At 56.9% G+C, this 26,280-nt stretch overlaps 1 protein-coding gene across 4 annotated transcripts in view; it reads left to right on the top strand.

The window, feature by feature from the left end:
• The window catches only part of HDAC4 (histone deacetylase 4), a 226,751-nt gene that overhangs the window by 78,315 nt on the left and 122,156 nt on the right, over positions 1 to 26,280 (top strand). For all 4 annotated transcript variants that reach the window (XM_030328206.1, XM_030328205.1, XM_030328203.1 and 1 more), the window contains one exon: positions 1,300 to 1,371. In XM_030328206.1, the coding sequence (XP_030184066.1) occupies positions 1,300 to 1,371 (72 nt within the window). The remainder of the gene's footprint in view (positions 1 to 1,299; positions 1,372 to 26,280) is intronic.

Here is a 26,280-nt window from a genome sequence, read left to right as displayed (position 1 = left end):
GCCCCGAATGCGCCTGGCGTCTTCTTGTAGCCACGCAGACGCGCTGCCAAGTTGGGGAAGGGTTGCCAGTTGAGGGGAGGCGTCCCAGACGCCCCGTGGTGGCTTCTCCCCGTGGCCCGGGGTGGGGTCTGGCGGTGGCTTGTTCCTGTGTGCGGCTGCCCCTTGAAGGCCTCACGCCCTTCCCTCAGTCGGGGCGGGGGTCTTCAGATCTCAGGAGCGCACATCTGGAGCTCCTCCGAGGACTTCTGTCCTTGGACTTGGAACGTGTTCCGAGACACGCGCGGGTCGGCTGACGCAGAACGGGACGGCCGTGCGAGGCGTTACCCGCTGGAGGTAAAGAGCGAAGCGTTAGTACCGCGGCTGATCCGATGTCCTCCGTCTGGTCGTGATTGGAAGGTCTGCCTGAGGGAGCTCACGGCTGCTCTGTGAGACTAGCACTTTCTCCTCCAGGCAGTCGCGAGAGTGACGCCACGTCATGTCTGTCATGACGCGCCTGTCACCGCAGCCCGCTGTGCACCACTTGTCAGGAGCTAATTTTAAACCCAAAGTGTGATTCCTGGAAGTTTTGCCAGAGTTTTCTGGCTCTTCTGCCCGGGAGGAGATGGGGAGTCTCAGGGAGCGCAAGAGCGGCGGCTCCGGGTTTAGGGTGGTGGCCGGAGGCCAGCTCTGTCTCCGCGCCCAGCCTGGGGAGCGAGAGACGGTTCCCGACTACGGGCCCAAGGTGGGTTCAAGAAAATGATTCCTTAAGCTGCGAGTAGCCGGCCGGGCATCTTTCCGAAAGCGTGTCTGGGCGTGTTGGTGACCTCGGGCGTCCCCCCCGCAGCACGCCGCACAGCTGCTCTCGGCCGGGCCCCCCACCCCCGCCAGGGCCGCGTTTCTGCTGTCGCCCCGGCCACCTGTCAGCATCTGGGAAGAGGGCGAGCGGTTCTCCCGTTTCCATCATCTCCGGGCTCCCGGTCTCTGCAGAAAAGCTGTGCTGATGAGCACAAGTAGGTGGAACGTGGCTGGAAACCGAAGTGAACCGGGACGGCCGAGCTGGGTAGATGCCCTCAGGCCAGAAGCTGTCGCCCGCCCTGTCGCAGTCGGGATGACTCTGGCGTCCTCCAAGGGGGCTCTACGGTTTCTGATGCGGCAAATAAAAAGAACCTGCGATGGAATTAAAACTGTCCTCCTGTAAAAACACGAAGGACGCTTGCCTTTCCATTGTCTGCGAGGAGCGTCCTCGCAGACTCTGAGTGTAAAGCATTTTCGTGGAAACGCGCGCAGTTTCTGAAACCAAATGCTTTCTCTGTCCTCCAGATGGACTTTCTGGCCGAGACCAGCCTGTGGAACTGCTAAACCCTGCCCGCGTGAACCACATGCCCAGCACGGGTAAGTCGGCATGCCCCGCCTGGTGGGCACGGGCTCATCCGGGGGGTGTTCGGGGTCTCCACCCACGGGGGGTGTGGGGGGGCAGGTGGGCCATCAGATCCGTGGACTCCTGTGCTCTTTTCCGGGGGTGAAATAGGCCACCCGTTGTGGAAGTGGATTGGGCGTTGCCTTGAGGTTATTTCAGTGGCCAAGGAGTGAATCTTTTCCGTCTTGAGCTCCGAAGGGCGTGTTCTTCCCAGAGGGGCCACCTGCTTCTCTTAGGCGTGACCCCGGCCCCCGTCCGTAGGAGGGCCCCCGGGAAAGAGTTCTGAGCCCAGGCCGGGGCCAGAAGTCCCCCGCCCGGCGTGGCCGGGCTGCTGGCCGCCACAGGACCACGGGCAAGTCCCGCCTCACCCACGGCCCGGGCTTCTCATTGCTTTAGCCGCTCAGTGACAAGGTCTCCCAGTCGTCTTGTCCTTCTTTCATCAACGGAAGAACGTCAGCCGTGATCAGGAGTCTTTGATTCCGTGTATGAGATTTCCAAATATCACGCCTTAAGCAGCGTTAAGCAGCGTTTTCCGAATCTAGATGGCCGTGGAAACATTGTTTCCGGTCTTTTGCTTTCTGTGAAACACCTGCCCCCCCATCCGGTGTCCTCCAGGATTTCAGCTCACAGCCCGGGCGCCTTCGGGTCCCCCTCACAGGCCGCTCGGCCGTCCCTCCTCGGGGCCCGGGGTGTGAGTTGGCCGCAGACCCCCGGGCCGGCGTGTCGAGGCCAGCGCCGCCGGACCCTTGCCTTCGCCGAGGCCCGTGTCTCGGTGGTCCCCGGCCTTCGTGGGCGCCACCCCGCCCGCTCCCTCCGTGGGCAGCGCCGGCGGACCCCTGCCTCTGCCCCGGCCCCCGTCGGGCCCGCCCACCGCCTCGCCGTCCCCCGTGCCCTTGAACGAGGCTGGAGGTGCCGGAGGAGAGCCGTCCCTGCCTCTCCTTGGCGTTTCCCCAAACACAGCATCGTGTTGCTTCTCCGTGGTGCTCCTGGACGGTGCTTGGGCGCTCCGTGCCCCTGGGGCCGCTCACGGCCCGCTGCAGCTTCTGCTTCTTCCCCCCCACTTCACTTGTGACCCCGCACGGAGGGGGGGCAGGGGGGCTCCACGGTAGCACAGGAGGTGCCCCAGTTTTGGTCCGTGTGGAGCAAACCGTGCTGGTTGCGACTTGCTCTTCAGCTCCTTCTGCCGGTGTTATTCCTGTTTAAACATGAGTCCCCGTGTGGCCGGGCATGTTGAGACTGGCTCCTAGAGCCCACCCAGGGGTGGGACAGACGAGACTCTGCAGATGGCCCGACGCATTGAAAGGGGGTAGGTACGTGTCGCTTCCGCGTGAGCCACAAAGAGGTGGGCTGCAAATGGATTTTCTGGCTCGGTGAGAACACGCTGCCTGTTGAGACCCGGCTTGGGACTCGGCTTAGTGTCAGACGGCCCGTGGGCTTCGCCTTTGGGCTGAGGGGCCCCGGGATCCCGCCGACCCCTCGGCTGTGGCCTGAGGCCGGTTGCTGAGTTTCTGTTTTGTTTTGTTTGCTCATCTCTTAGACGGGGATACTAATGCCTTCTCCGCAGGATTGTCAGAAGGATCGAATGTACGGGTCTGATTTTTAGTAGTTTCTGGACATGTCACCTCTTCGCGTCCCGTTGACAGACACGGAAGACCGTGTGTGGCGTAGCTGGGACAGAGCCGGTCCCGGGTCCCAGGAATGTCCCCCTGGGCCCTTCCCCCTCCTCCCCTCCTTTGCGGGGAACCACCTACCTCGAGGAACACGCCCTGGGGAGTGTGCCCCCAGGGAACCGAAGCAAGTCCTTTCGCCTCCTGGGAGCCAGATCCCCGCGGGCCGAGTCGGATACTGCTGCGTTTTCTGGTGCTCTTGCTTTTTGTGTGTGTGTCACCGGTGGTGAGTGCTTGCAGTGGGGGAGCCGTGCCCGTGGGGCGCCAGCGAGGAAGGGGGCGCGTGCACGCGGTGCCAGGGGTGTGACGTCGGCCGTGAGGCTTGCACGCGAGGCGCCGCAGAAGCCGCCGTAGTGAGGGGGCGGGGCCTTCCTCACGGGTCCACGCGCCCGGCCGGGCCAGCCCACAGTCAAGTACGTCGCACCAAAAATGTTGATTCAGGTTAATGAAGGATTTGAAACTTGATATGAAAACTTCCTTCACAGCCACACGGCGATGATGCGGGAGTAGCAACGATGTTCTCTGTACTTCTCTGTCCATCCCGGTCTGCCTTGGTGGGTTCTCTGGCAGTCGAGTTTAACTTCGGCCCTCTTTTGACACGTGGCAGTGTGGACGCAAGCCGATCCGTGACACGGTTTGCAGGAATGACTCCGGCGTCCACCTGGGGAGCCGGCTCCTTGAAGCAGTAGCTTGCGCACCGAGTAGGAAAGGGCTCGGGTGGCCTCCCCCACCGTTGACCTGCGCGCACCTCCCGGCCCTTCCGGGTTGTGAACGATGGTGACCTCAACGCAGGCTTCTTCCGATAGTGGTTCTCTTTAAATAGTCCCTACAAAGACTGACTTCAAATAGAAAAGCACTATTCCCGTCTTTTGTGTGCCCTCTTGAATCGAGACCTGAGGTAATTCTTAAAAAGAATAATGTCTCATGGAAGAAAAGTCTGTATCGTGGAAGGAAAAGGCCAAAATTCTAGTCAGTTGGGGTTACTTCTGATTTCTTAACCTCCCCTGCCCTGTAACTTCTCATAGGTAAACAAGCCTTTCCTTCTGCTTTTCCTTGTTTTAAAATTTGTAATTGCAGGGGCACCTGAGTAGCCCAGTCGGTGAAGCGTCTGACTCGTGACTTCGGCTCAGGTCACGATCTCAGGGTTCGTGAGTTTGAGCCCCACGTCGGGGTCTGTGATGACACTTCGGGGCCTGCTTGGGATTCTCTCTCCCTCCCCCTCTCTCTCTGCTTGGGTTCTAGTGCCCTTGGAAGACGTTTAAGTCACTCATTTCTGAATCGTCGTAACTGTTTTGAAGTTACAAGCTTCTCCCTCTGATTATAAAAGCGACGCCTATTAGGGGAGAGACACGGGGTGCCAGACGTGCTGAGTGCTGGCTCCCGGAACTGGGAGGGGGCTCACTCGGGTGCTACCCGGTGTGGACGCTCAGCAGCCCTGACGGAGGGAACGGGGTCGAGGGGAGGCCTCGGTCGTCCAGGAGCAGAGTGGAGGAAGTGAGGCCGGAGTGGGAGCAGGATGCATGATTGAAGCACACCGCAGTTAACCGACGGCGTGCGCGGGGCTGTCCACCAGGCGTGTGTGCTCGTCACGGCATCCACGCGCCCTCGCTGGGCACCCGGCACGCGACTTATGGGGCAGGACCCCCGTGTTCCGGTGCCGCTGGAGAAGAGGCCGCCTCAGACAAGGCCGTGGCCCCCGAGCTTACGGATGTGCGCTGCAGGCCCCCGAAGGTTCCGCAGCTACGGGATGCAGGCACCGTCGCCCGCGACACACGCGCCCCTAAAGTGCGCACGTGGGTCAGCTGGGGAGGCTCCTCAGGAAGGCGGTACGACAAAGGTGAAATTTAATTTTTCGAAGGGAATTCCGGCCTCTTGAAGGAACTACAGAAACTCCCGAGAACTTACCCAAATGAAGACAAAAAGCGAGGGCTAGCTTTAAACACGGATTCCCACGCCGTGAAGGGCGTTTGACCGGCACGCTGTCGAAGCGGCGACGGAATTTCTTACACACGTCTCGGAGTTTGGAGCAGGAGCCGCCTGGGCTGGCGCGAAGCTTCTGGTGCCTCGCAGGCATGTTGGTTGTGCCGTTTGGTTTCCGTGAGAGGAAACGCATCTCGTGAGGCAAATGCAGACGTGAGACCTATGTGACCCCGTGCGACCCGGGGAAAGCGCCAGAAAAGCTCCCTTTTGGCACCTGAGCTGATTAGTTACTTTAACTAGTAGATCCCCTGGGAACAAAGCCCGTGTGGTAATACTTCTCACGTGATGCTCCTTCGTGTGTGTGTGTGTGTGTGTGTGTGTGTGTGTGTGTGTGTGTGTGTGTGTGTAATGTGAGGACGGGGTGCGGTGGAGGACTGGGCTGCCTTGTGTGGCTCCTGCTGGGTGCCAGGTGGGGTCGGGGATTGTGCTCATTGATCTCCTGGTTCTGGCGCCATCGTGACCCTGGACGACCCTGGGGCCGGAGGCAGTGCCCCCCGGGACGCGCTCCATCGTGGCCGAAGACGGGCCGCCCTCCGCCGCAGGTGGGCCCGCGCAGGGGCGCGTGGGGCATATAGCACGCATCTGCCCCGCTGTCCCAGGGGCCTGCCGCGCTCCTCCTGCTTGCTTGTCTGCTCTCAACTTGGGAGGAAAAATGAAACCCAGAACATAAAGATGCCGAGGTCAAGTTCTGCAGTTTGAAAATTTGAGGAGAAGAGTCCCAGTTTGATTTGTTCAGTCTAAGCAAACGCGGAGAGTTTTCCCGCTTCCCTCCCCGCACAGGCTCACCCGAGAGCCCCTGTGAGCGGCCCTGACTTAGCCCGGACTGAGGAGCCTGGGGCCCACGGAAGCCGGAAACCTGAGTGTCACTGGGAGTGTCCAGGGAGGCCGCACAGCTGTACATGTGGCGGGCACCGTGAGCTGTCTGGAGGTGCCGTGGGTGACTTTAGGGGAGCAGGTGAATCCACGGCCGGGAGCAGTTCCGGGCAGAAGGGTGCCGTGCTGGGGTGTCCTGCTGGGTCGCTGCCTCCTTCCCCGGGCGTGGCGCAGAGGAGTCCTCAAGGTGTGCTTTTCCCATCGCGGTTGAAGTTCATCTCCAGTCCCGACTGTGAAGAGGCATCGCTTCCAAGGCCTGCCCGTCCCCAGCCTCCCGCTCCGGTCCTTTCTGGGCTCCCAGCCCGTCCCCCTGGGAGCGGTCAGTGCAGCCTGGCTTCTCCATGCCGGTTGCTTCTCCCCCTCCCTCCCACCGGGCCTGTGCCTCCCGCGGGCAGTCCGCGTGCAGGGGCGCGCCGCCGTGCCAGGAACAGCATCTCCCACGGCACAAGCACGGCATCTGTCCGGTGTGCTCCCTTCCCTGCCCCACTCCCGTGCTCCCACTTGGACTCCGGATTGAAGGAAGCGAGTGCAGGGTCGGGCCTGGCAGCCCAGCAGCTCAGGGGGTCTGCGTGGCCTCGAGCAGACGCGTCCTCTGATGTCACGTGACCACTCGGCCCGGCGGAGGCACCGGGGACCGGGAAGCATGGCGGGCGACTCTGGCACAGCGTGGGGCACACGGGAGGGAGCCTCGTGCGGCTCTCTGCCGTCTTCTGTTTCGTCTCCTCCCGTCTGCTGGTACCCAGGCTCTCGGCTCCGCTCCGGGGTGACCGCCTCCCTCCGCCAGCCCAGAAGCCTTTGTGATCGCACCCCTGGGACCTCTGTTTAAAATGAAGCAAAACCAGCCCGTGCCGGGGACCTAACGTGAAAACGCTTTGGGTTACGTCGCGAACGTCTCCCGTGAGGGTTCAAGGCTGCGTGGGCTTTTCCTTTAACTCTGTCGTAGAAGGTTCCGGCCACGCCTGAGGAGGTACCAGACCTCCTCAGTGTTTAGCGCGTGTCTCTCTGGGACGCCGGGCCTGGCGACCGGGTCTGGGCCCCCAGAGGGGGACTCCCGTCGCCACCCGTCGCCACCTGGCAGGCCCCGGCCTCCTTGCCCTCTGCCGTGCAGGTGCGCCCGGGGGCCCGAGTCCTGTTCACAAGAACTTCAGAAGCGGAACCTGAAGTGGAGGGCGTGGCTGCTGACCTGCAGGGACAAGGGCGACCGAGGCTGCTTCAGGACGCGGACCACGGCACGGCCACTTCCTACCAGACGCCTCCCAAGTTACCAGCAGGCCCTGCTGCTTTTCTCGGGAGTCTGACGAGTTCACTTTGGGGTGCAATTCACACAAGAGAGAGTGGATTCTTTCCCAAGGACAGTCCTTCATGGGGTAAAGCTTGGGGTATCGTGCTTTGGTGCTCCAGGACAGTGTTTCCAGAGAAAAGACAGGCCTCCCTCTCTGGTGTCTGCTTTTCTGTCCTGTTAACCTAGCCCCTCTGCCCCCGCAGTCCCGACCTCGCTCATGGACACTGGCCTCCCTACGTGACGGAGCACCGGGCCCTGCCCCAAGGCCCTGGGAGCTGAGCAGGATAGGAGCCCGCAGCCCGGCCTCGCCAGGTGCCAGAGCTGTGGGCACATCCCGGGGTCGTGCTGATCGGATTCTCCGGGCTTGTCACAGGACGGGGCACATGGGGCCTGCCCTTCAGGCTCCCGACCCACAGGAGAGAGAGAGCAGGCAGCAGGCACCGCGCGCTTTCCGTCACTCACCCCCGGCCGCTTCTTCGTGTCTCTTTTCCTTGTCTCCTGCCCTCTCTCCTTCTGCCCTGTGCCTCCCTGTGTGTGCCCTCGCCCCTCCCCAGACCAGGGCTCTCGGCGATACGTGTGTGAATGGCCGCCAACCCTGGAGAGAGGGACGTGGCCCTGAGGGGCTGGGGGCCGAGCATGTCACACCGGGGCGTGACACCGGGCCGACGACGGCCGCCTCCTGGCATGCTGCTGTCCTCCTGGATGGAGCCTGCCATGGGGCTGAGGCAGCCCGGGGCAGGAGGGCTGCCCTGCGCGCTCACCCACGGCCCTGGGGCCTCACGTGAGCGGAGGTGACCAGCACAGCTATGACATGACATTTGCCCTCAGAGTGACGATGTGATCTACTGTCTGGCTTGTGCACTCGGGCTTTGCAAACCATTTCCCCCCCGAAGACTGAGGCACGGTCCCCCTACCTTCCCAAGCCTTGCCCTCCGTCCCCACGGCCGCCCGGATGGCGTGTCCGTCCTTCTGTCTAGGACACTGTCTCCTTCTGCGTTGCGCCCTCCCCTCCCCCCAGGGTCCTGTTGTCCTGTTTGGGTTCTGCCTTGCATGATGACGGTTTTCCTGACCGTCTGGCGACCCCACTGTCTGCTCATCTTTGGGGAAGGCCCCCCGAAGGCTGGGGGCCCTTCAGGGTGTGGGTGGTGCCGGCGGCTGGGGGCCCCCCTAGCCTCACTGGGACGGTGCGGACCCGGGCCGCCCACATCCTGGGTCATCAGCCATTTCCACGCTCTCAAGCCCGGTCAATCTGGGACCTTCGCCCTCTCCGGGAAGGGAGCCTCCAGGCTCCTCCAGCTCTGTGGGGTTGGCACGAGTGCTCCCAGGAGGCAAGCAGGAGTGCTCCCGGGGTAGGTGCTCCATCTCCTGGGCTGTGGGTTCTGGGGCCACAGCGGCTGAGTCCCGGGAGGCTTTGTGGCTAAACGCAGACCCTCCTTTCCCCGCCGTCGCAGAGTAGGATGGGGTTTCTTATGTCTGATAAGGCAGGTACCTGTTATTCACCCATGTTCTTTCTGGGTTTTTTTTTTTTTTTTTTTTTTTTTAATTTTTAAGGTTTAAGTTAAATTTTTTAAATTTAGTATTTAATTATTTAACTTTATTAATTTAATTTTTAGTTAATTTTTAAAGTTTATTTTGAGAGAGACAGAGACAGCACAGGCAGGAGAGGGGCAGAGAGAGACGAGAGAGAACGAATCCCAAGTAAGCTTCACGCTCAGTGCAGAGCCCGACGCGGGGGTCGATCCCACGAGCCACGAGACCGTGACCTGAGCCGAAACCAAGGAGTGGTTTGCTCGGCTAACTGAGCCAGCCAGGCGCCCCTCACCCGTGTTCTTTCTGACTTGGGGAACTGTGTTCTCTCTCCTGTTTGCATTTTGTCTGCATTTGTGTGGGTGATTTTTTTTTTAAAGCACTCCGTACTGTTTTAGTGGGATCTCGGGGGAGCAGGGAGCGTCCCCGATGGTGTTCAGTGTGACGGTGTTCGGTCTGCCGTTCCTAACCAGAAGTGCCCCCTCGTGCGTCTCCGGTGCTACTCCAGGCCTGGCCACCCCTCTCCCGGCTGGGCTCTGTCGGTGTCCCCCGCACTTGAGGGAGCAACTAACGGCCCTTCCTGTCCTGGGTGGAGGGGAGATTTCTTGGGCTGTCGATGTTTATCATGAGCTGTTCCCGCCCCTGAAATTCTGTGTGCTGCTGTCGCCGTAGATCTCCATGCAGAGTCACCACGAGCTTGCCGTGTGGCGTGCGGAAGGGAACGGAAGCCGGAAGAAAGCCAGCGTTTCCTGGTTGTGGCACGGGGGGGGGGGGGGGGGGGGGACTTGGGCATCTGAGAGATGTCGCCCTGGGCCCAAAGCTGGCCTCACGTCCACACAAGCCCGGGTGTGGTGGCGGCACAGGGACCCCAAGACCCGGGTTGCTACAGGAAGCGGAGAGCCGCCCCTTCATGTCCTCACAGGACGTTTGACAGTGATTATTAGGTGAAAGGAAGGGTTTTTCTAGTGCTGGCTTCCCTGTTGCTTGTGAGCACAAGTGTCCCCAGTCGCAGGTGTGTGCCCAGGACTGACCGATGTGTCCAACATCGGTATCTCTGGTCTTACCAGCTTTGTGTCCTGCACGTCAGGGCAACGCAGTGGGAGAGGGACGTGCCCAGAGTGTCCGTGGACCCTCCTTCATGGGCGTCGTCCGGTGCCTTCAGCCAGGGTCAGGGACGTGGCCGCGTCAGCCTTGCCCGCCTGCTGTGGTTGCCGTCTGATCGAGACGGGACTTACCGCCCAGTGATCACGTGTACTGTGCGTGCTGGTCACACCGCATCCACCCGCTTTGGAGAAGGCCCGTTTCCGGAGTCTCCCGGCAGCCAGCACCTGCCCCGGGTGCCCGAGACCCAAACCCAGACCCTTCTCGACTCCAGGCCCAGGGGAGCGGGCAGGTGCCGTCGGGGCGGGACCACGCGGGGGCCCGGTGTCCGTGTGGCTGCCCTTCTCCAGCTCTCCCAGCGGACCCCACCCCTGGGCACCTCTGCAGGTGGCGGAAAAGCCTCGACGCCTCCCTGAGGAGCATGGGGACGTGCAGGTGGGCTGGTGGTGGAGCCCAGCACACTGTCGTGTCGTGTCGGCTTTGTGTCTTTATTCTCCCTCAAGTCCCGCCTCTGCCCGGGGACCCTGGTCCACAGTTATTTCCTGTTGTGTTAATCCTGCTCTTATCTCTCTTTGCTTTTTTTTTTGGGGGGGGGGGGCGGGGTTGTTACCCTTAGGTTGGACATTTGGCATTAAGTTTTAACCTTTCTTCCCTGTGATGTGGGACATCCCTAAGCCTGTGCATTTTGTCGAGGTTTGAGAGCTGTGTTCTCGGTCCAGTTCTGGGCGCTGATATGCGAAATGCTATGCTGGGCGGCACCGAGTTGTGTTAGAAGTAGAAGGAAGGCGGTGGGAAAAGCAGTGAAGGGCAGATGGCATTCTCGTGGCATGGGGTCTACAACGTTAAAGAACGTGGCCAAGGAAGGCCTCATCGCACAGGCCCTGGGCTCCCCCACTCATGCGCTCGTTCCTAGTGATCGGTCCTAGCGTCCTAGTGACACTGCCCTTCGCACTCAGGACGCGTGTATTTGTGGCCGAAACAAACAGCCGTCCTGTTTGCAGAGCTCAGGTTGTACTGGGGGAGAGGACAGCCACCACACGCGGGATGCAGGGCAGGGGCAGGAGTGGAGATGTGGAACCTTCCGTACAGGGCAGTAGGCCTGGTGGACGTGACGTGGGGATAGCAGACTCCCCCGGCGGGAGGAGCAGGTCAGGACTTGCTGGTGGGGAGAGAGGCCGGTGCAGAGGCTGGAGGGGAATGCGTGGGGCCCTCGAGGAGGCAGGAGAGGAGGAGCGTGGTCCGCAAGAGTTGAGGGCAGGGGGCTGTCACAGACCGCCGGGGACTTGCGGCCACCCTGCCAGCCAGGGTTTTGCCCGTGAGTGAGTGAGTGAGTGGAGAGCTCTCGGAGGTTCTGAGCAGAGGAGGGACACCCCTCACCTGATGCTACGGACCGTGAAGGTGGTGGCCGCAGGGGGCAGCGCGAGGGACGGGGAGCCTGGCCCCAGCAGGGCAGAGACAGCAGGCATGATGACCATGGCTCAGATTCTAGAAATACTAGAAGTAGACAGCATTAACTGGAGGTGTAGGCATGCCGTGAGGGAAGTAGAAGAGGCCCGAATGACCGCAGGGTTTGGACATTGAGCATGTGGACCGTGGAGTTGCTGTGGATTTCAGTGGGGACGTGGACGAAGTTGCCCTCGGGGGGCAGAAGAGGTCTGGTCCTGGATTGCTGAAGAGTCGTGCCCCATTGGGGATGTTGAGAGCCCCAGCATGGGGGGAGCTGAGGCCCAGGCCCTGACACTGGGACTCGGCCTACGGAGGGCATGGAATTGAACCCTCCCACGGGAGCGGATCTCCAGGCAGTGTCTGTAAAGTGGACGTTGTTTATACTTCTTTAATAGACGGTGTTGCTTAGAGTTACCGGTGCGTTTTCTACCAGGTCATACTTGGTGGGGTGTCCCTGCTCCTCAGGGGCTCGTGTCTTGTGCTGAGAGCCCATGTGTGTCCGCACGGGAGACCAGACTTGCTCACAGCCTCGAGTAGGACTCCTGGGCTCCAGGACAGCCGATCGCTGACCGTTGTGGCAATAATGGCGGCAGTGACAACAGAGGGCCGCTGTCCCTGCCTGTCCCCCTTCAATCACGTGGGCACCTCAAGCTGCTGGGACTTTAATTCCCCCCACACGGACGGCAGACAGCTACCAATCGGAACCCAGGTTACACGCATGGCAAGGAGCCGAATGTCTAACACACACATCCAGGTGTCTCTTCCAGACGTTCACGTGTGAACCTCAGCGCCCCAGCGCACACCGAAGTCCCACGTCTCCAGCCGCCCGCGACCCACAGACTCTCGAATGATGCTGCGTTCCTTGCTGGATATGTGGGGTGGGGTGGGCACCTCGCTTTCCGGAGAGCCCGGCTCACCCGGAGAAACGCAGCCCCGCGTCAGGATGGCCTCTTCGCTGCCCTCTTTCTCCTTCTGCCAAGTGGAAGAAACACCTTCTATTTTTAAATATTTCAACTGTCAGTATTAGGTAACACTGGCCCTGCTGCAGCCCAGCTCTTCGGTGAAATACATAAGCAAACGTTTGGAGGTTGCTAGGAAGGAAATTCTGAAATGCATTCTTGTTCGAGTTACGTAAACTTGACCTTACGTAACCGAAACGGCAACGACAATTGTAGAGATTTGTGGCCTTCCTCGACCACGGGAACTATTTTTACTTTTCAGAGGCTGTATTTTTATCCACTGAATTTAGGATAATCGAAATGGCTTTCAGAGAATAACTTGCGACGTGTGCCAGTGTGAGCCCAGCCCAGGCCCGGGGTGTGGGGCAGGTAAGGGAGGCAGGGACTGCGGATTTGAATGCAGGTGTCCGCACTGACTGGCCGGGCGACCCGGGCAAGCCGCTAACACCTGTGCAGCCTGGGTTTTGCCATCTGCCCTAGCTGTTCACTCCTGGGAGCACTTCCCCGCGGCAGGGAGGAGGGAGGGGGCCCTCCAAAGCACTGTGGCGGGTGTCGTGCCTAAACCTTTGTTGCGCCCAGTTTCCTGCCGCTGCGACGTGAACGTGCGGACTTCGGGTGCGTGTCCGGTGACACCGTGTTTCCAAACGCGAGACAGCGAACTTTCGGAAGGGTTCTGCTGTCCGTCGCTTCCTTCTGAAGTCACGTTTGTCTCTGATAGCTGCACTTACACATGAGAACTTACAGGACGGTTCACCATTTCTGCACGGGGCGCTGCCTGCTGCTATTCACAGTTTGCCGGAAGTACATTTGCGCACTTCTTGAAAGCCAAGTTCCCAAGTGCGTGCCAGGTTTTATTTACAGCTCTTGCTCAATTTGAGCTTGCAAATATTTCCAAAAAGCCGTTTTTCTTCCTGCAGGATACAGAAAAATGAGAAACATTACAAGGGTTTTCTAAAGAGCTCTCAGGATGGGTCTGAAATAGGGAGTGGGGGAAAATCTAACACTTGCTTCATCGCTAAATCGCAGAGCATAGGAGTACAGATGGCTTTGCTCCCTTCAGATAGAGCCCGAGCTGGTGCAGCCAGCGCACAGGAATTTCTGCACACAAGATTCCTTTAAAATAACATCACGGGCTGTCGTGAAGGCCAGGAAAATCGAAGTGAGAAGTTGCATGTGTTTCTGGACTAGAATTACGCGTGGCAAGGTGGTTGGTGTCCCTCTAGTACCTTGCATAGGAGGGGTCATTGGAGGCCGCCACCGCCCCCCCCCCCCCCCCCCCCCCCCCGATGGTGGCCTGTGTGGATCGCCGTTTGTATTTAAGCAACTTTATTTTCTGTAGAGTCGGGTTTGGAACACGTTTCTGAGCGAAGCTTTCTAAAGCCTCGCAGGTCAGGTTATTACTCTGAGGAAAACACCATTTCAGCGGTCTGTTACGGAAAGGTTTCTTTCTCCGGGGTCCGTGATACCTTCAGTACTTTCAGCCTGTCATCTAGTAGGAGGTTTTGGAAAACTACTCAGCACAAGAGGATCCAGCCAAGTTGTGTGGACAGCGTCGAGATGGCCCCCCACCAAGGAACAGTGTGGCCAGAAACGAGATTTTGAAGCCCAGATACGTTTCGCGCAAGCCTTGGCGTCGACAGATGTGGGACCAGCTGTTCGTCAGTGTGAAGCGTTCACGTAGCTGGCTCTCGGCACCCGCTGCCACCAGCTGTGGGCAGACCTGGCGGAGGGGGCCCTGGGCCCTGGCTGTGCTGTCCCCGCAGCTACCTGTGAACAATGTTATTTCTAAAATTCCTCATCTTAACGAGAAGAATCTGTTTTCGAAAAGAATGTGCCTCACCTGCTCTCCGCCTTTTACCAATTTAAAGTTGAGATGCTTTACTCCGTGGGATTACAAAGAGAAATGGATATTAATAGAGGAAACAAAATGGCAGATGCTGACCATTGTTCACGCCGGATGCCCGCCTGCCCGCCACATCCCTCCCTGTGCCGTGCACCACGGAAGAGTTTCATAACGAAAGCGTGTTTCGTTTCGTTTGGTTTGAAATGCTGGGACTGGTTCCTGAAAGCCTTCGTCACCTGCACCGTTCCCCATCCCCCCCCACCCCTGCCGTTCCCGCCAGTTGCCCCGGGTGTCCGTGTCCCAAACCAGCAGTCCCTTTAATTTCTGTCATCTTCGTGATTTTCTTCCTCTTTTTCCTTGAACAGCATATGGTTTAATTTTCTGGTGCTTCTTCTAACTTTTAGAGTCCAGCGCTTAATTTATTTGTTTCGATTCCTTTTTTTAATTACTCAAGTGCGTAAGACTATGAATTACTTTCTGAGCTGGGCTTCAGGCGGTTCCTGGAATTCTCGATATGCGATGTGTTCATTTGCTCTGTTTTACACATTTTCTTCATTTTCATGCTGGATTTTTGAACGTTTAAGAGAAAAGTGTTAAAATTTTCCTCTAGTTGGATTTTTGTGTCTGCGTGTTTTATTAATTTCTCATCCGGTGGCAGTGTGCTCAGGGATTATAGTCTGTACTTTGTGGGGTTTCGTATGTGTTTGGAAATTTTCTGTGTTCTCCATGTGGCATTGATTTTTGTGAATGTTCCGTGGGGGCTTGAAATGAAAGCATAAATTCTTTCACGGTACAGAGTTTGAAGCGTATCGTAGCCTAAGTGTTGGTTACATTATCCCTGTCTTCTGCGTCCTGCTGTGGGCTGTCGCCGATGCCCTATGCGCAGAGGAGCTTCTGCGGCCGGCGCGGTCCCTGTGCCTGGTTTTCCCTGGGTTTCTGTGTGTTCTCTGACCTCTGTCTTGAAGGCACCACGCATCTCTACGACAGCCGTACTCTCCTGGTAAATCGTATACTCCAGACGTGATGAGATGGGCCTGTGCCTTATCTTGCATTTGCTTTGGATTTAGTCTCCGTGATACTGATATTTTGACCTTCGATTTCTTTCTCTTAGTACTTGCCTCTTGTGCCTTTTTGTCCCGTTCAAGCTGAGTCTCGTAGGCCTGGCTGCCTTCCGGGTATGCAATACATTGTTCAGTTTTGTTTTTACCCAATCTGATCATTTTCAAGGGACTCCGTGAACAGTGAGTGTATTTGGCTGTATGTTTTCCGTCCGTTTTATGTTCTGTTTTCTGAATTAAATGCTTCTGCTCCTTTGGCTTCTGGGATGTAGGCTTCCTCTGGCCTTTTGTCTGGTTTGGTGTGTGTAGTTGTGCTGTTTTTCTGGTCGTTCGTAAGGCCGTATCCTCTTTTTAGATCTTAGGGGACCATTTACAAGTTCACATATTTGGAGAAATAGCTATTTCTTGATACGGCAGCTTTGAGCAGAATTCGTTGATGTCGTGGGAGATTAGACAATTCGCAAGCTATGCTGTCTCTGGCCCCTTTCCTTCACTTTCTGATTTCGTTAGTGGTAGTGTTATTTTTAGTTCTGGTAATTCTCTTCGGGCCATAAATAGTATGTGTGTGTGTATATATATATATATATATATGTATACCATTTATTGACTTACTAACCTTAACGTGGTGGTGGTTTTTGCCTGGGAAAGGCGAGAAACTGAACGTGTGTGTCTCTTCTGCCACGACTTGGTTTGTTCGCTTACGCTTTCCCTTACAAGTATGAAGCATTTTAAGTTAACGTTAAGGTTCCCGGAAGTTGGGTCTAGAGATGCAGTCCATTTGATCATCGTTAAGGGGAGAAGAGGACCCTGTGCTCTTCAGGCTTCTGGAAATCTCTTCCAGCCTGTTCTGTGCTCGGGCTGTGCTGCTAGGGCCCCACGGGGCTGGCGGCCGCAGATCCCCACTCCCAGGCCCAGTGACCCGGCCAAGAACGCACTGGCCTCAGCCACCGTCTCGTGCCGTAGAATGTCTAGTTGCTGCCCCCAGTCTTTGAGACTTCGGGGCCGCCAAGGGGGCCCTGAGTGAGCAACGAGGGCTTTGAATGAGCCTCTCTTGGGGATTGTACGCTCGCAGGAGGGGAAGTGTCAGGAAATGGGATACTTACTGCTTACTTCTGCCCCGCCAAGCCAGAGACTGGGGCGTTTAGAAATTCTTGAGAGTGGGGGTGCCCAGAAGGAGCCGCCTTCACGGGCGGATTGTGCACCTGCTGAGAAGGACCTCGGGAAAGGCAGACGGAGGGCAGAAAGGAGCCCCACCCTTCTTACTGGTGGTACCGACACGAGAAGATGCCGTTTATCTGCAGGTCCCGGTGCCGCGCCCCCTCGTGGGATGGTCACCCCGCAGGGTCTGGTGCCAGATCCCCGCCCGCCGCTTCCTGAGTAGGGACCCCAGCAGTGCAGCCCTCCCTGTCCCCGTCCCTGGCGGGACAAGTCCCCCCAAGGGGGAAGGAGCTCAGGGACGGAGGGAGGGCGGGTGACACACTGCAGGAAGGAGACCTTCAGACGTGGTGTTTTGAAAAGGGCACGGTGTTCACAGACTAACCGCTGAGTGCACGCGCCGCGAGCTCTCAGCACGGCGTGAAATTACCTAGATTCAGCAAGCCTTCGCTTCCTCAGGGGGTCTCGGTCAGCGGTGACCCGGTGGGCTGCTCTCTCACGCCCCCCGGGCAGGCCTCAGTGCCCCCCCCCCCCCCTTGTGGCAGTGTCACTGCAGGGTCATTGCCACGACCTGTTCATGCCATGTCTGTGCTTGACCGGACTCTTCGTGCGAGTCTTAGACGTGTGCGTGTGCGTGTGCGTGTGTGCGCCTGTAAACACGTGTGTGGTATAGAGATGACCCACCGTGATTACGGGACGAGGGGTGTACCTGGCGTGGCCCCAGCTAAAGCGCGTGAGCCACGGGCACTACACGCATACGTGCAGATGTGTGTCCCTAACGCTGTATGTTCAGCTTTTTAAACAAATTAGGGTTTAATGCGTTACAAATAAATTTTAAAAGTAAACGTGGGCGTGTGACCACGGATACAGCACAGCTTTTGTGAGTTGGGCCAAGGGAATAGGTAGGTGTCAGTCAATTGGGGATTTTAGTTCACGTTCCCAAATTGCGTTCCAGAGAGTGGTCGTTTGTTCACGGTGATTTCTTTTTTTTTTTTTTTTAACACTTTTTTATTTTTTAAATTTCTGAGACAGAGATAGAGAGCACAAGCAGGGGAGGGGCAGAGAGAGGGAGACACAGAATCCGAAGCAGGCTCCAGGCTCCGAGCCATCAGCACAGAGCCCGAATCCGAAGCAGGCTCCAGGCTCCGAGCCATCAGCACAGAGCCCGACGCGGGGCTCAAACCCACAAACTGTGAGATCGCGACCTGAGCCGAAGTCGGACGCTCGACCGACTGAGCTACCCAGGCGCCCGCCCCTGTTCACGGAGATTTCTGACGAACCTACCTTGCACCGAGCTGTCGCAGCCCGCGGCGTGGCTGTCTCCGTGATCCCCCCGTGCCAGCGCGCTGGTCCGGCCAGTGTGCCGCCGGCAGCGGGTTGGCTTTGCAGCTTTTTGTTCTTGTTCCTGTGTTGCTTGGTGGGAGTGGGGTGGAGATCTGGAGAGACTTCCAGCATTTCCTGGGGGGGTGTCTCCCAGGGTCGCTGCCCTTGGCGTTGTTGACCTAGAGAAGAAAGATGCGGGCGAGGTGGCTGCTGCTTTATCTTCCTGGCCCGTGAGCCCTCACCCGCTTCAGATTCGGAGGCCGCGTTGGTCTTTCACGCTGCCTCACCATTTCCAGGTGAGGCCAGCTACTGCAGCTTGGCCGTGCCCCCCGTGACCCCCTCCCCAAGGGTCTGCAGCACCTCACAGATAGCCTAGCTTTCCCTGGTTTCCAGAACAGAGTCCCTGTTTTTATGTTCACGGATGACTCCTTCTTGCCAAATCCCAGAATGCCACGTCCTAGCCCTTATCTTGCAGGGCCCCTCCCCAGTATCGAATCACAGGACTAACCTCTTCTAGAAGTACCTTGTCCCAGGACTGCACGCTCCTGGTACCCGTCCACTGCCCTGGCCACTCATTCTCCAACCCCTGGGCAGATGTTTTCCCCATCTCTCCTGTCCCCAGGGCTGGCCTTTGAATGGCTTCTCATTCTTGTTGACTCCTTGCCTCGGTGATCTCGGTGGCCCCGTCTCATCCATTCGTACCCCCGAATACCACCCTGCTGCTACCGTCGTTCAGAGTTCTTGCTCCCGCCTGGATCTCACGTGATTCCATTTCCAAGAGCCTGCTGCTTGTTTTGAGGCCTTGCCTGGGCGTTTAATAGTCATCTCAGACTTCAGTGTGTGAGACTGGACTGCTGGCCGTCCCATGCCAACCCAGACTCAGTGGGGCCTCCTTCCTCTGAAGCCCCCAGATCACCCTTGAAATCCTGCCCCGGGGCGTCTGGGGGGCTCAGTCGGTTAAGCGTCTGACTCCGGCTCAGGTCATGATCTCACAGTTCGTGAGTTTAAGCCCCGTGTTGGGCTCTGTGCTGACAGCTCAGAGCCTGGAGCCTGCTTCAGATTCTGTCTGTCTCTCTCTCTCTCTCTCTGTCCGTCCCCTGCTTGCTCTCTGTCTCTCTCAAAAATAAATAAAAAACATAAAAAAAAAAAAAAAAGAAATCCTGTCTCCTATCCCACATTCAGTCAACTAGCAAATGCCATCAGCTGCCCCTTGAACCATGTGAAGGAGGAGTCACCTGAGTGATGGAGACATGCTCACATGGCTTCATGGTGACGCTTTGCACATCTTGGTAAATGTACTGGAAAATCACTGAGGTGTGCATTTCACAAGGGTAAAACGCACAGTGTGCCTCGGGAAAGTTACTCAGTATTGTAGAGCCCGGCTGCTCACCTTCTCCGTCATCAGGGATGGCGGCCGGCCCACCACTGGCTTGCATCCACAGCCAGCAGCCGCCTCTCCACCTGTCCCTTGCCTCCGTCCTGGCTGCCCTGTCGGATCTCAGCCTACAAGCCAGAGCCAGAGTAGTGCCCCCCGCCAATGACCACCCCTTAGTTCACAATCTGTGAGTATGTGACCGTGCGTGGCAAAAGGGACCTTGCGAGTGTCATTAAGGATCTTGACGTGGAAGATGACCTGGGACCATCTGGGTGGGCTCGGTGGAGTCACAAGGGTCCCTCCAGATGGAAGGCAGGAGGGTCAGAGTCAGCGGTCAGACCGACGCGATTAGTGGCTTTGAAGATAGAGGGGGGCCAGGAGCCAAGGCGGGCGCATGCCCCTGGATGCCAGGGCACGCCGGGAGCAGTTTCTCCCCTAGAACCTCCGGAAGGAACGCGGCCTGCTGATGCCTTGAGTCTAGCTCCCGAAAACCCGCGTTGACCGCTGGCCTCCAGAACTGTCGGAGCCGCTGAGTTTGTAGGAACTTGTGCAGTAGCCACAGGAAACTAATGCACATGATGCCCTTGTCAACCCTCCCGCGGGGCCGGGCTCAGCTTTTCTGAAACTTCCTTTTCCCTGTGACCTACGCAGATGTCTCTGCTTCTCTGTCCCTCCATTTTCCACATCTGTCACACGGGGACTAGAAGGTGGTTGGGAGTGTCTGCCTGTCCTACTTGCCACGTGCTTCCCCCGCTTATTTCGTTTCCACCTGCTTCCCCTCTGGACTGTGTGCTCCGGGGAGGGCGGGCCTGAGGCTCGCGTTTGTCCCCCGGGGACTCTCTGGAGAGGTTCTAGAAGGCCCAGCACCACCGCATCAGCCAACACCCCTGTGCCGTTCTCACTCAGCACGTGAGCCTGCGGGCTGTCCGGGCACTGGATTCTAAGTGTGAGCTAGAAAGTAGGCGGGGCCCCAGGGCCCGGGAGCGGGCAGGTGCACCCGCAGGCTTGCTCGAGGCGAGCCCGGGGGAGTCTGGCCCCGAGGGAGCGTACTGTTTGGTAGCGTCTGCGGAGAGCGGGCGGGGGAGGCGGGGGGCTCACGCGCATCTGCAGCTGTAGGTGACCCGGGTTTGGTGGAGCGTGTTCTTGTCAGACTCCCACCGAAGATGAGCCTGCGGCCCGTGCTCCAAGCAGGTCCCCACCGTCCGCGTGGCCGTGGCCCCCAGGTCCTCGTCTGCCCCGGCCCCAGCTTCGCGGGGAGTTCTCGTAGGGTTTGAGCACCTCGCGTTCTGGGGCGGCCACAGAGAGCAACGGGACCACCTGCCACCCGCAGGGGTGACTGAGGAGCTGTGCGGACAGGGCTCGTTTTCGGTTGTTTCCGTGTTTCACATTAGAGGCTTCGCTAAGTGTTTGGCCGGTATCTAAGGGTGCGTCTCTGGCAAGCGGGCGTGCGTATTCACTGGCCCTGTCCCCTGGCCAGGTGCTGGGCAGGGGCCTGGTCCTTCCCTCTGGGCCCCAGACGTCCCGACCTGTTGCCCTTGCCTCTTGGGCTGACGCTTTTACCGTAGAGCACCCTCCCCGCTCCTTCCGGGGCTGCAGGCCTGGCCCCGCGTCCCAGCCTCCGGTGTCGCCTTCACGGTTCCGTCTTGGGCCCGCGCCCGGCTCCGGCCCTCAGCTGGGCCCTTCTCTGGGGGTCCCTGCATGTGGGGGTGGGGCGGGGTGGTAGCTCGTCCTCCCCGACCTCAGAGCTGCCGGCATCCAGGGGGCATTTCTTTGCTGGGCCAGGTCAGGCCCCCACCCAGCTCCCAGAATCCTGTGGCTGTTGTCTCCCTGCGTGGTCATCTGCTTTTTGGAAAGATTTAGGTCTTTTTGCTGTCCCCACGGTGGAGTTTCCAGAGGGGCCGGCATACCTCCCATCAGCCTGTGTTCTTTCAACGTTTTTTGTTTTTTGTTTTTTGTTTTTTTTTTTTTTATTTTTGGGACAGAGAGAGACAGAGCATGAACGGGGGAGGGGCAGAGAGAGAGGGAGACACAGAATCGGAAACAGGCTCCAGGCTCCGAGCCATCAGCCCAGAGCCCGACGCGGGGCTCGAACCCACGGACCGTGAGATCGTGACCTGGCTGAAGTCGGACGCTTAACCGACTGCGCCACCCAGGTGCCCCCCATCAGCCTGTGTTCTTGACGAGCTGTTCTTCGGGTGTCAAGAATGAGCCCCCCTCGGCCCAGCCAGGAGGCGGGGATGGGGGTGGGGGTGGGGCGTAAAGACCTTTTAACTCGTGTTTTCACAATGTAAGTTAAAGATTAATTGGGCTCCTAATAATCCTGCCGAGATTTTAAACACGTCACTTCACATTGCTTCTTACCGTTTCTTTTTAAAAATACTGTCCCTGGGCTTCAGAATGGAAATCTGCAGGAAACAGGGGACTGTCCTTCCCTTCACTGGCTGCTTCGGGAACCGACAGAAGCCTTTCAGGGCATTTTTCCTTTGGAAAGGAGGTTACGGCGTGCAGAACGACCGAGCTCCATGAGGTGGCTTCTGCAGAACAGGAGCCCGAGGAGAATGGACTGCTTCACCTTCACACTGGAATCTGAACTCGGTGCCCCCCGCCTGCCCCCGCAAGGCTTCTCACTGACGCATATCGCCACCGGCTTCTGTTTCGGGGGTTGTTGGCGGGCATTGTCCAGAGATGGCACGAGCAGCTGTACGGGTCCGGGAAGACCTGGGTCGTGGGGAGGGTGGCGAGTCCCTGCTGGGACTGAAAGCTGTTTCTGCAGCCCAGCTGCTGGATAATTGGGGTCCGTGACCACGGCCCTGCCTTCAGACCACGCCCCCGAAATGGGGGTCTCTTGCGGCTGGCGAGTGACCACATCCCTCAAGTTGAACAGCGTAACTGGAAACGCGGTGTTTTCAAATGCAGGTACTGTCAAAGTTTGTTTTCCAAGCAGGTAGAACAGTGCTGTTGATTTCTTCATGCACACGTACCCCCGGTCGGGGTGTGGGGGGCCCTGGACCGTCCTGGGGGACTGTCACTCTTAGAAATGGGACTTCCAAGCACTTGAGTGGCTCAGTCGGATGAGCGTCCGACCTCGGCTCCAATCATGATCTCGCGGTCCGTGGGTTCAAGCCCCGCGTCGGGCTCTGTGCCGACAGCTCGGAGCCCGGAGCCTGCTTCGCATTCTGTGTCTCCTTCTCTGCCCCTCCCCCTGCTCGCACTCTGTCTCTCTCTCGAAATAAATAAACATTTTAGAGAAATGTTAGAAACGGGACTTCCAGCTCTTTTGGAGAGGCGGCGAAGCCGGGCCCTCTGGAGGAGGGACATCCTGTGGTCCTTTCTAGCTTTCTGGAAGCTGGATTTTATACTGCTTGGTGATTCCGTATCGTGAGGTTGCCAGTTCTGTGTTTGTGCTATGAAAAGAAGTAAGACGGAAGAAATAATGTATTTCTTTCCTTCTGTCAAAAACGTCCACTCAAAAGGAACGTGAGTAGGTCAGGTTAAAATGGAATTTTCTGGGAGGAGGTGGCTGTGGGCGAATGCAGCCGGGTGATTTCGTCACACGGTAGTGCTTCTGGCTCCCGGTTATGTAGCCCGAAGATTCCGTCACCCCGCCTGCCAGGAAATAGGTCTTCACAAGCCAACGTCTGCCCCCGTTTGGGCGACCTGTGGAAATATAAAAGACCCCCGCACTTGTGGAGGGTGGCTTAACGGGTCCCGTGTGTCAGGATTCGTGCAGTGAACACTCTGGGACCCGGCTGGGGAAGGGCTACTACGTTTTCTCGTTCCTCCTTCCAAGGCGCCCAGGCAAGCGCCGGGTTCCCCGGGGAGGGTCTGGCCCCCTGCCAGCCTCCTTCCAGAGGAGCGTCCCACACAGGCCGTGTGCAGACATCCCTGTGGCACACACGGAGAGCACTCTGTTCCTGAGTCCGGAAGGTGGAGTTTTGAAACGTCCTTCCTTGATTATCAGAAGACCTCGTAACCCCGCGTGAGTCCTGGCTGGTGCGGAGGGGAGCCACGCATTTGCCTGGGCTGGTTTCTGCGTGGCTCACCTCCCCGGGGGAGCCCGAGCCCCGTTGGTCACGGTCCGGTAATAAACGCAGGCTCTGTAGTCAGCCGCACACCCGAGGAACCCTGTTCTCACTTTCGTGTTTGCCGTTGACCTGCTGTCTTTGAAAGGCTAGTTCCGCCACGTACGGATGCTTCCTCGGACAGCGCACCGTTGACAGCGGGGTCTCCCGACACCGTCTCGGGCATCTTGCTTTCGTCCCGTCCAGTTTCGTGAATCTTGCTTCGCAGATTCACGTGCAGCGTTCTGTGTCCCCGCTGTGTGCCCTGACACGCTCGTGGTCTCCCACTGCTGGTCCGTTGGTGGCCATCCGGACCGTTTCAGTGAGTACCGCGACGTAGGACAGCGAATCTCGCACTGGTCGTGTGCGCACACGCAGGAATTTTCCAAGTGTGGCCACGCTTAGGAGAGGGATTACTGGGCCACGGAACCAAGATTCAGCTTTATAAGGGAAAGCTGATGATTTTCCCGAAGGCCCGTCCCCACTTATGTGCCCCGAGGCTCTGCTCAAAGCTGCAGGGCGGGGTGGCCGTCAACCAGGAGCTCGCGGAGTCTCCCGCTTTCCTGGGTCACTCAGGTGGTGTGGCCTTTCAGCCAAGTTTTCTCTGCCATGAGGAGCCCTCCTGTGAGAAGCCTATTTTTCTTGCCATTTTCTGTTGGTCTTTGTCATACAGAATAATCGGAATCACTTACACGTTATAGATCCAAGTCCTTCGTCAGTTCTGTGGTGCCCACCACCCTCTCCAAAGGCTCCATCTTCCACTATGGTTTTTTTTTTTGTTTTTTTTTAATGTTTTTTGATTTTGGAGGGGGAGAGAAGGGCAGAGGGAGAGGGAGACACAGACTCCGAAGCAGCTCCAGGCTCCGAGCCGTCAGCACAGAGCCCGACGCGGGGCTCGGACTCACGAACTGCGAGATCGTGACCTGAGCCGAATTCTGACGCTCAACCGACTGAGCCCCCCGGGGCACCCCGATGGTGTTCCACTTTTAAACTGTGTCTGAGGAGCAGAAATTCTTAACGTAGCCAAACTGATCAGTTTTGTCTTGTGGTAAGCACTTCTTGCGTCTTGAGTTTTTCTGAAGTTTTGCCTTTCAGAGTCTTAGTTGCCGTGGAATTAACTTTGGCCTGTGGTGTGAATGGGGGTGAATTCCGTCTCCTTCACGCACGCGCTCCGCACTCGGTCTTTCCTGGAGGGCCCTGGCCGAGGACTCGTGGCTGCCTTCTTCAGAAGCGCCTTGACTGCTGGGCTCTTTTCTTCCCTGTGGTTTGAGGTCCCTGTTCCGTTCCTGGAACCCTGTGCCTTGGATCCACAGACCAGCCTGGAGAGGATGGGGAGCTGAATGACCGTCGGTCTTCTTGTCCCCGATTTGGTCCATCTCCCCACTTACTTCAGTTGCTTAAAATATTTCCCATTAGTCTTTATAATTTTTATCCATGCAATTTTGGGGGCTTTGTTTTCCTTTAAATATTAGGCCTTCTTGTTTCACATCGAGATGTGTTAGCTTGTCATGTTGATCTTACCTAGCATTTCACGGAACGTCCTTGGGAGTTCTCCTGACTTGTCTGTAACTCACTTCCCACGGGCCGAGGGAGGAGCTGTGCCCGGGCAATCCTAAGGCTCTGTGGATCACGATGACTTTGCCTCTTCCCTCTCTGTTTGTGTTCTGATTCTAGCAGCTTCTCTGGGACGGTGTTGGCTAGAATCTTGTCTTGGTCAGGGTTCATCATTAAAACCAGTATTTGCTGGGGCGCCTGGGTGGCTCAGTCGGTTGAGCGACCGACTTTGGCTCAGGTCACGATCTCATGGTTCATGGGTTCGAGCCCCGCGTCAGGCTCTGTGTTGACAGCTTGGAGACTGCTTCGGATTCTGTGCCTCCCTCTCTCTCTGCCCCTCCCCCGCTCATGCTCTGTCTCTCTCACTCTGTCAAAAATAAACGTTAAAAAAAATTTTTTAAGCCAGTATTTGCTGTGGATTTTGTTTTTTGTAAAGATCTTTTTTTCAGATTAAAGAAATTCTCTTTTATTCCTCGTTTGTTAAGAGCCTTTATAATGTGAATAGTTGTTGGATTTTATAATATGCATCGTTTCATTATTAAGATAATCATTATTAGTGTAGTGAATTACATTTATAGATGTTCTGTATAGATGTGGCATTTCTCAATTTAAAATGGCACTTATTTTTGGCCTATTATCTTTTTTATAGACTGCTAGATTAGGCTTGCTAATAATTTATCTGAGATTTTTGTGGCCATATTCATGACAGAGACTATAATTTTTCTTTCTTATGCTGTCTTTGTTTCTTTAACAAGGTTTTATACTGGCCTCATAGAAGGGGCTCAGCAGTGCTCTCTCTTTTTCTGTTCCCTTTGAAGTTTTCTTTAAAATTGAATGATCATTTAGTTGAAAGGTTAGTAATACTGTCTCTACCACGGTCCTTATGGGAAGATTTTAAAGTGTCGATTCATTTTAGTTTGTTACGATAGGGTTACTCTGTTTTCTATTTTTTTTTTTTGTCAGTTTAGGAAAGTTACATTTTCCTAGAAATGTGTCCTTTTTTTAAATCTTTAAAAATATTTACGTATTATTTTCAGAGAGCGAGCACACAGGCAGGTGAGGGGCAGAGAGAGGGAGAGAGAAAATCCCAAGCAGGCTCCACACTGTCAGCACAGAGCCCGATGCGCGGGGTTTGATCTCGTGACCCAGGGATCGTGACCTAAGCCGAAATCAAGAGCCCAACACTTAGCCAGCTGAGCTCCCCAGGTGCCCCGAAAGGTGTCTTGTTTTGTGTAGGTTTTTAAAACGGATTGGCCTGAAGTTGTTCATTACAGTTTCTTGTATTTTCGGCCTCTGCTGTACCTACAGTCTGGTCACCTTTCTTGTTCCTCCTTTAACTTGCGCCTCTCTCTCTCCTTCTAAACCGCTCCCAGACGTTTGTCTGTTTTGTGGGTCTTTTTAAAGAACCCATTTGTTGTGTTGGTATATGAGAACGTATGTAACGACTGTTTTCCATTTCTTCTGTATATTTATTATCTCCTCCCGTTTTCCTGGCATCTATTCCAGTGTTGGTTTTTCTTCTTAGAGACACATCTAGCTCATTAGTTCGCATGCTTACTATTGTCGAAGGTAAGTATTTAGGGCCGTGGGTTTTCCTCTGAGTACCAGAAGAGTACGAGTTTGCAACTGACCGTGTAGACTGTTTTCGTGATCTTTCCATCCTAATTCTTCTTAAATGGT

This window comes from Lynx canadensis, chromosome C1 (genome assembly GCF_007474595.2).
Source record: "Lynx canadensis isolate LIC74 chromosome C1, mLynCan4.pri.v2, whole genome shotgun sequence".
Taxonomy (NCBI): domain Eukaryota; kingdom Metazoa; phylum Chordata; class Mammalia; order Carnivora; family Felidae; genus Lynx; species Lynx canadensis.
Note: the sequence above shows the minus strand (reverse complement) of the source record. Positions and strands in the feature narration are given on the sequence as shown.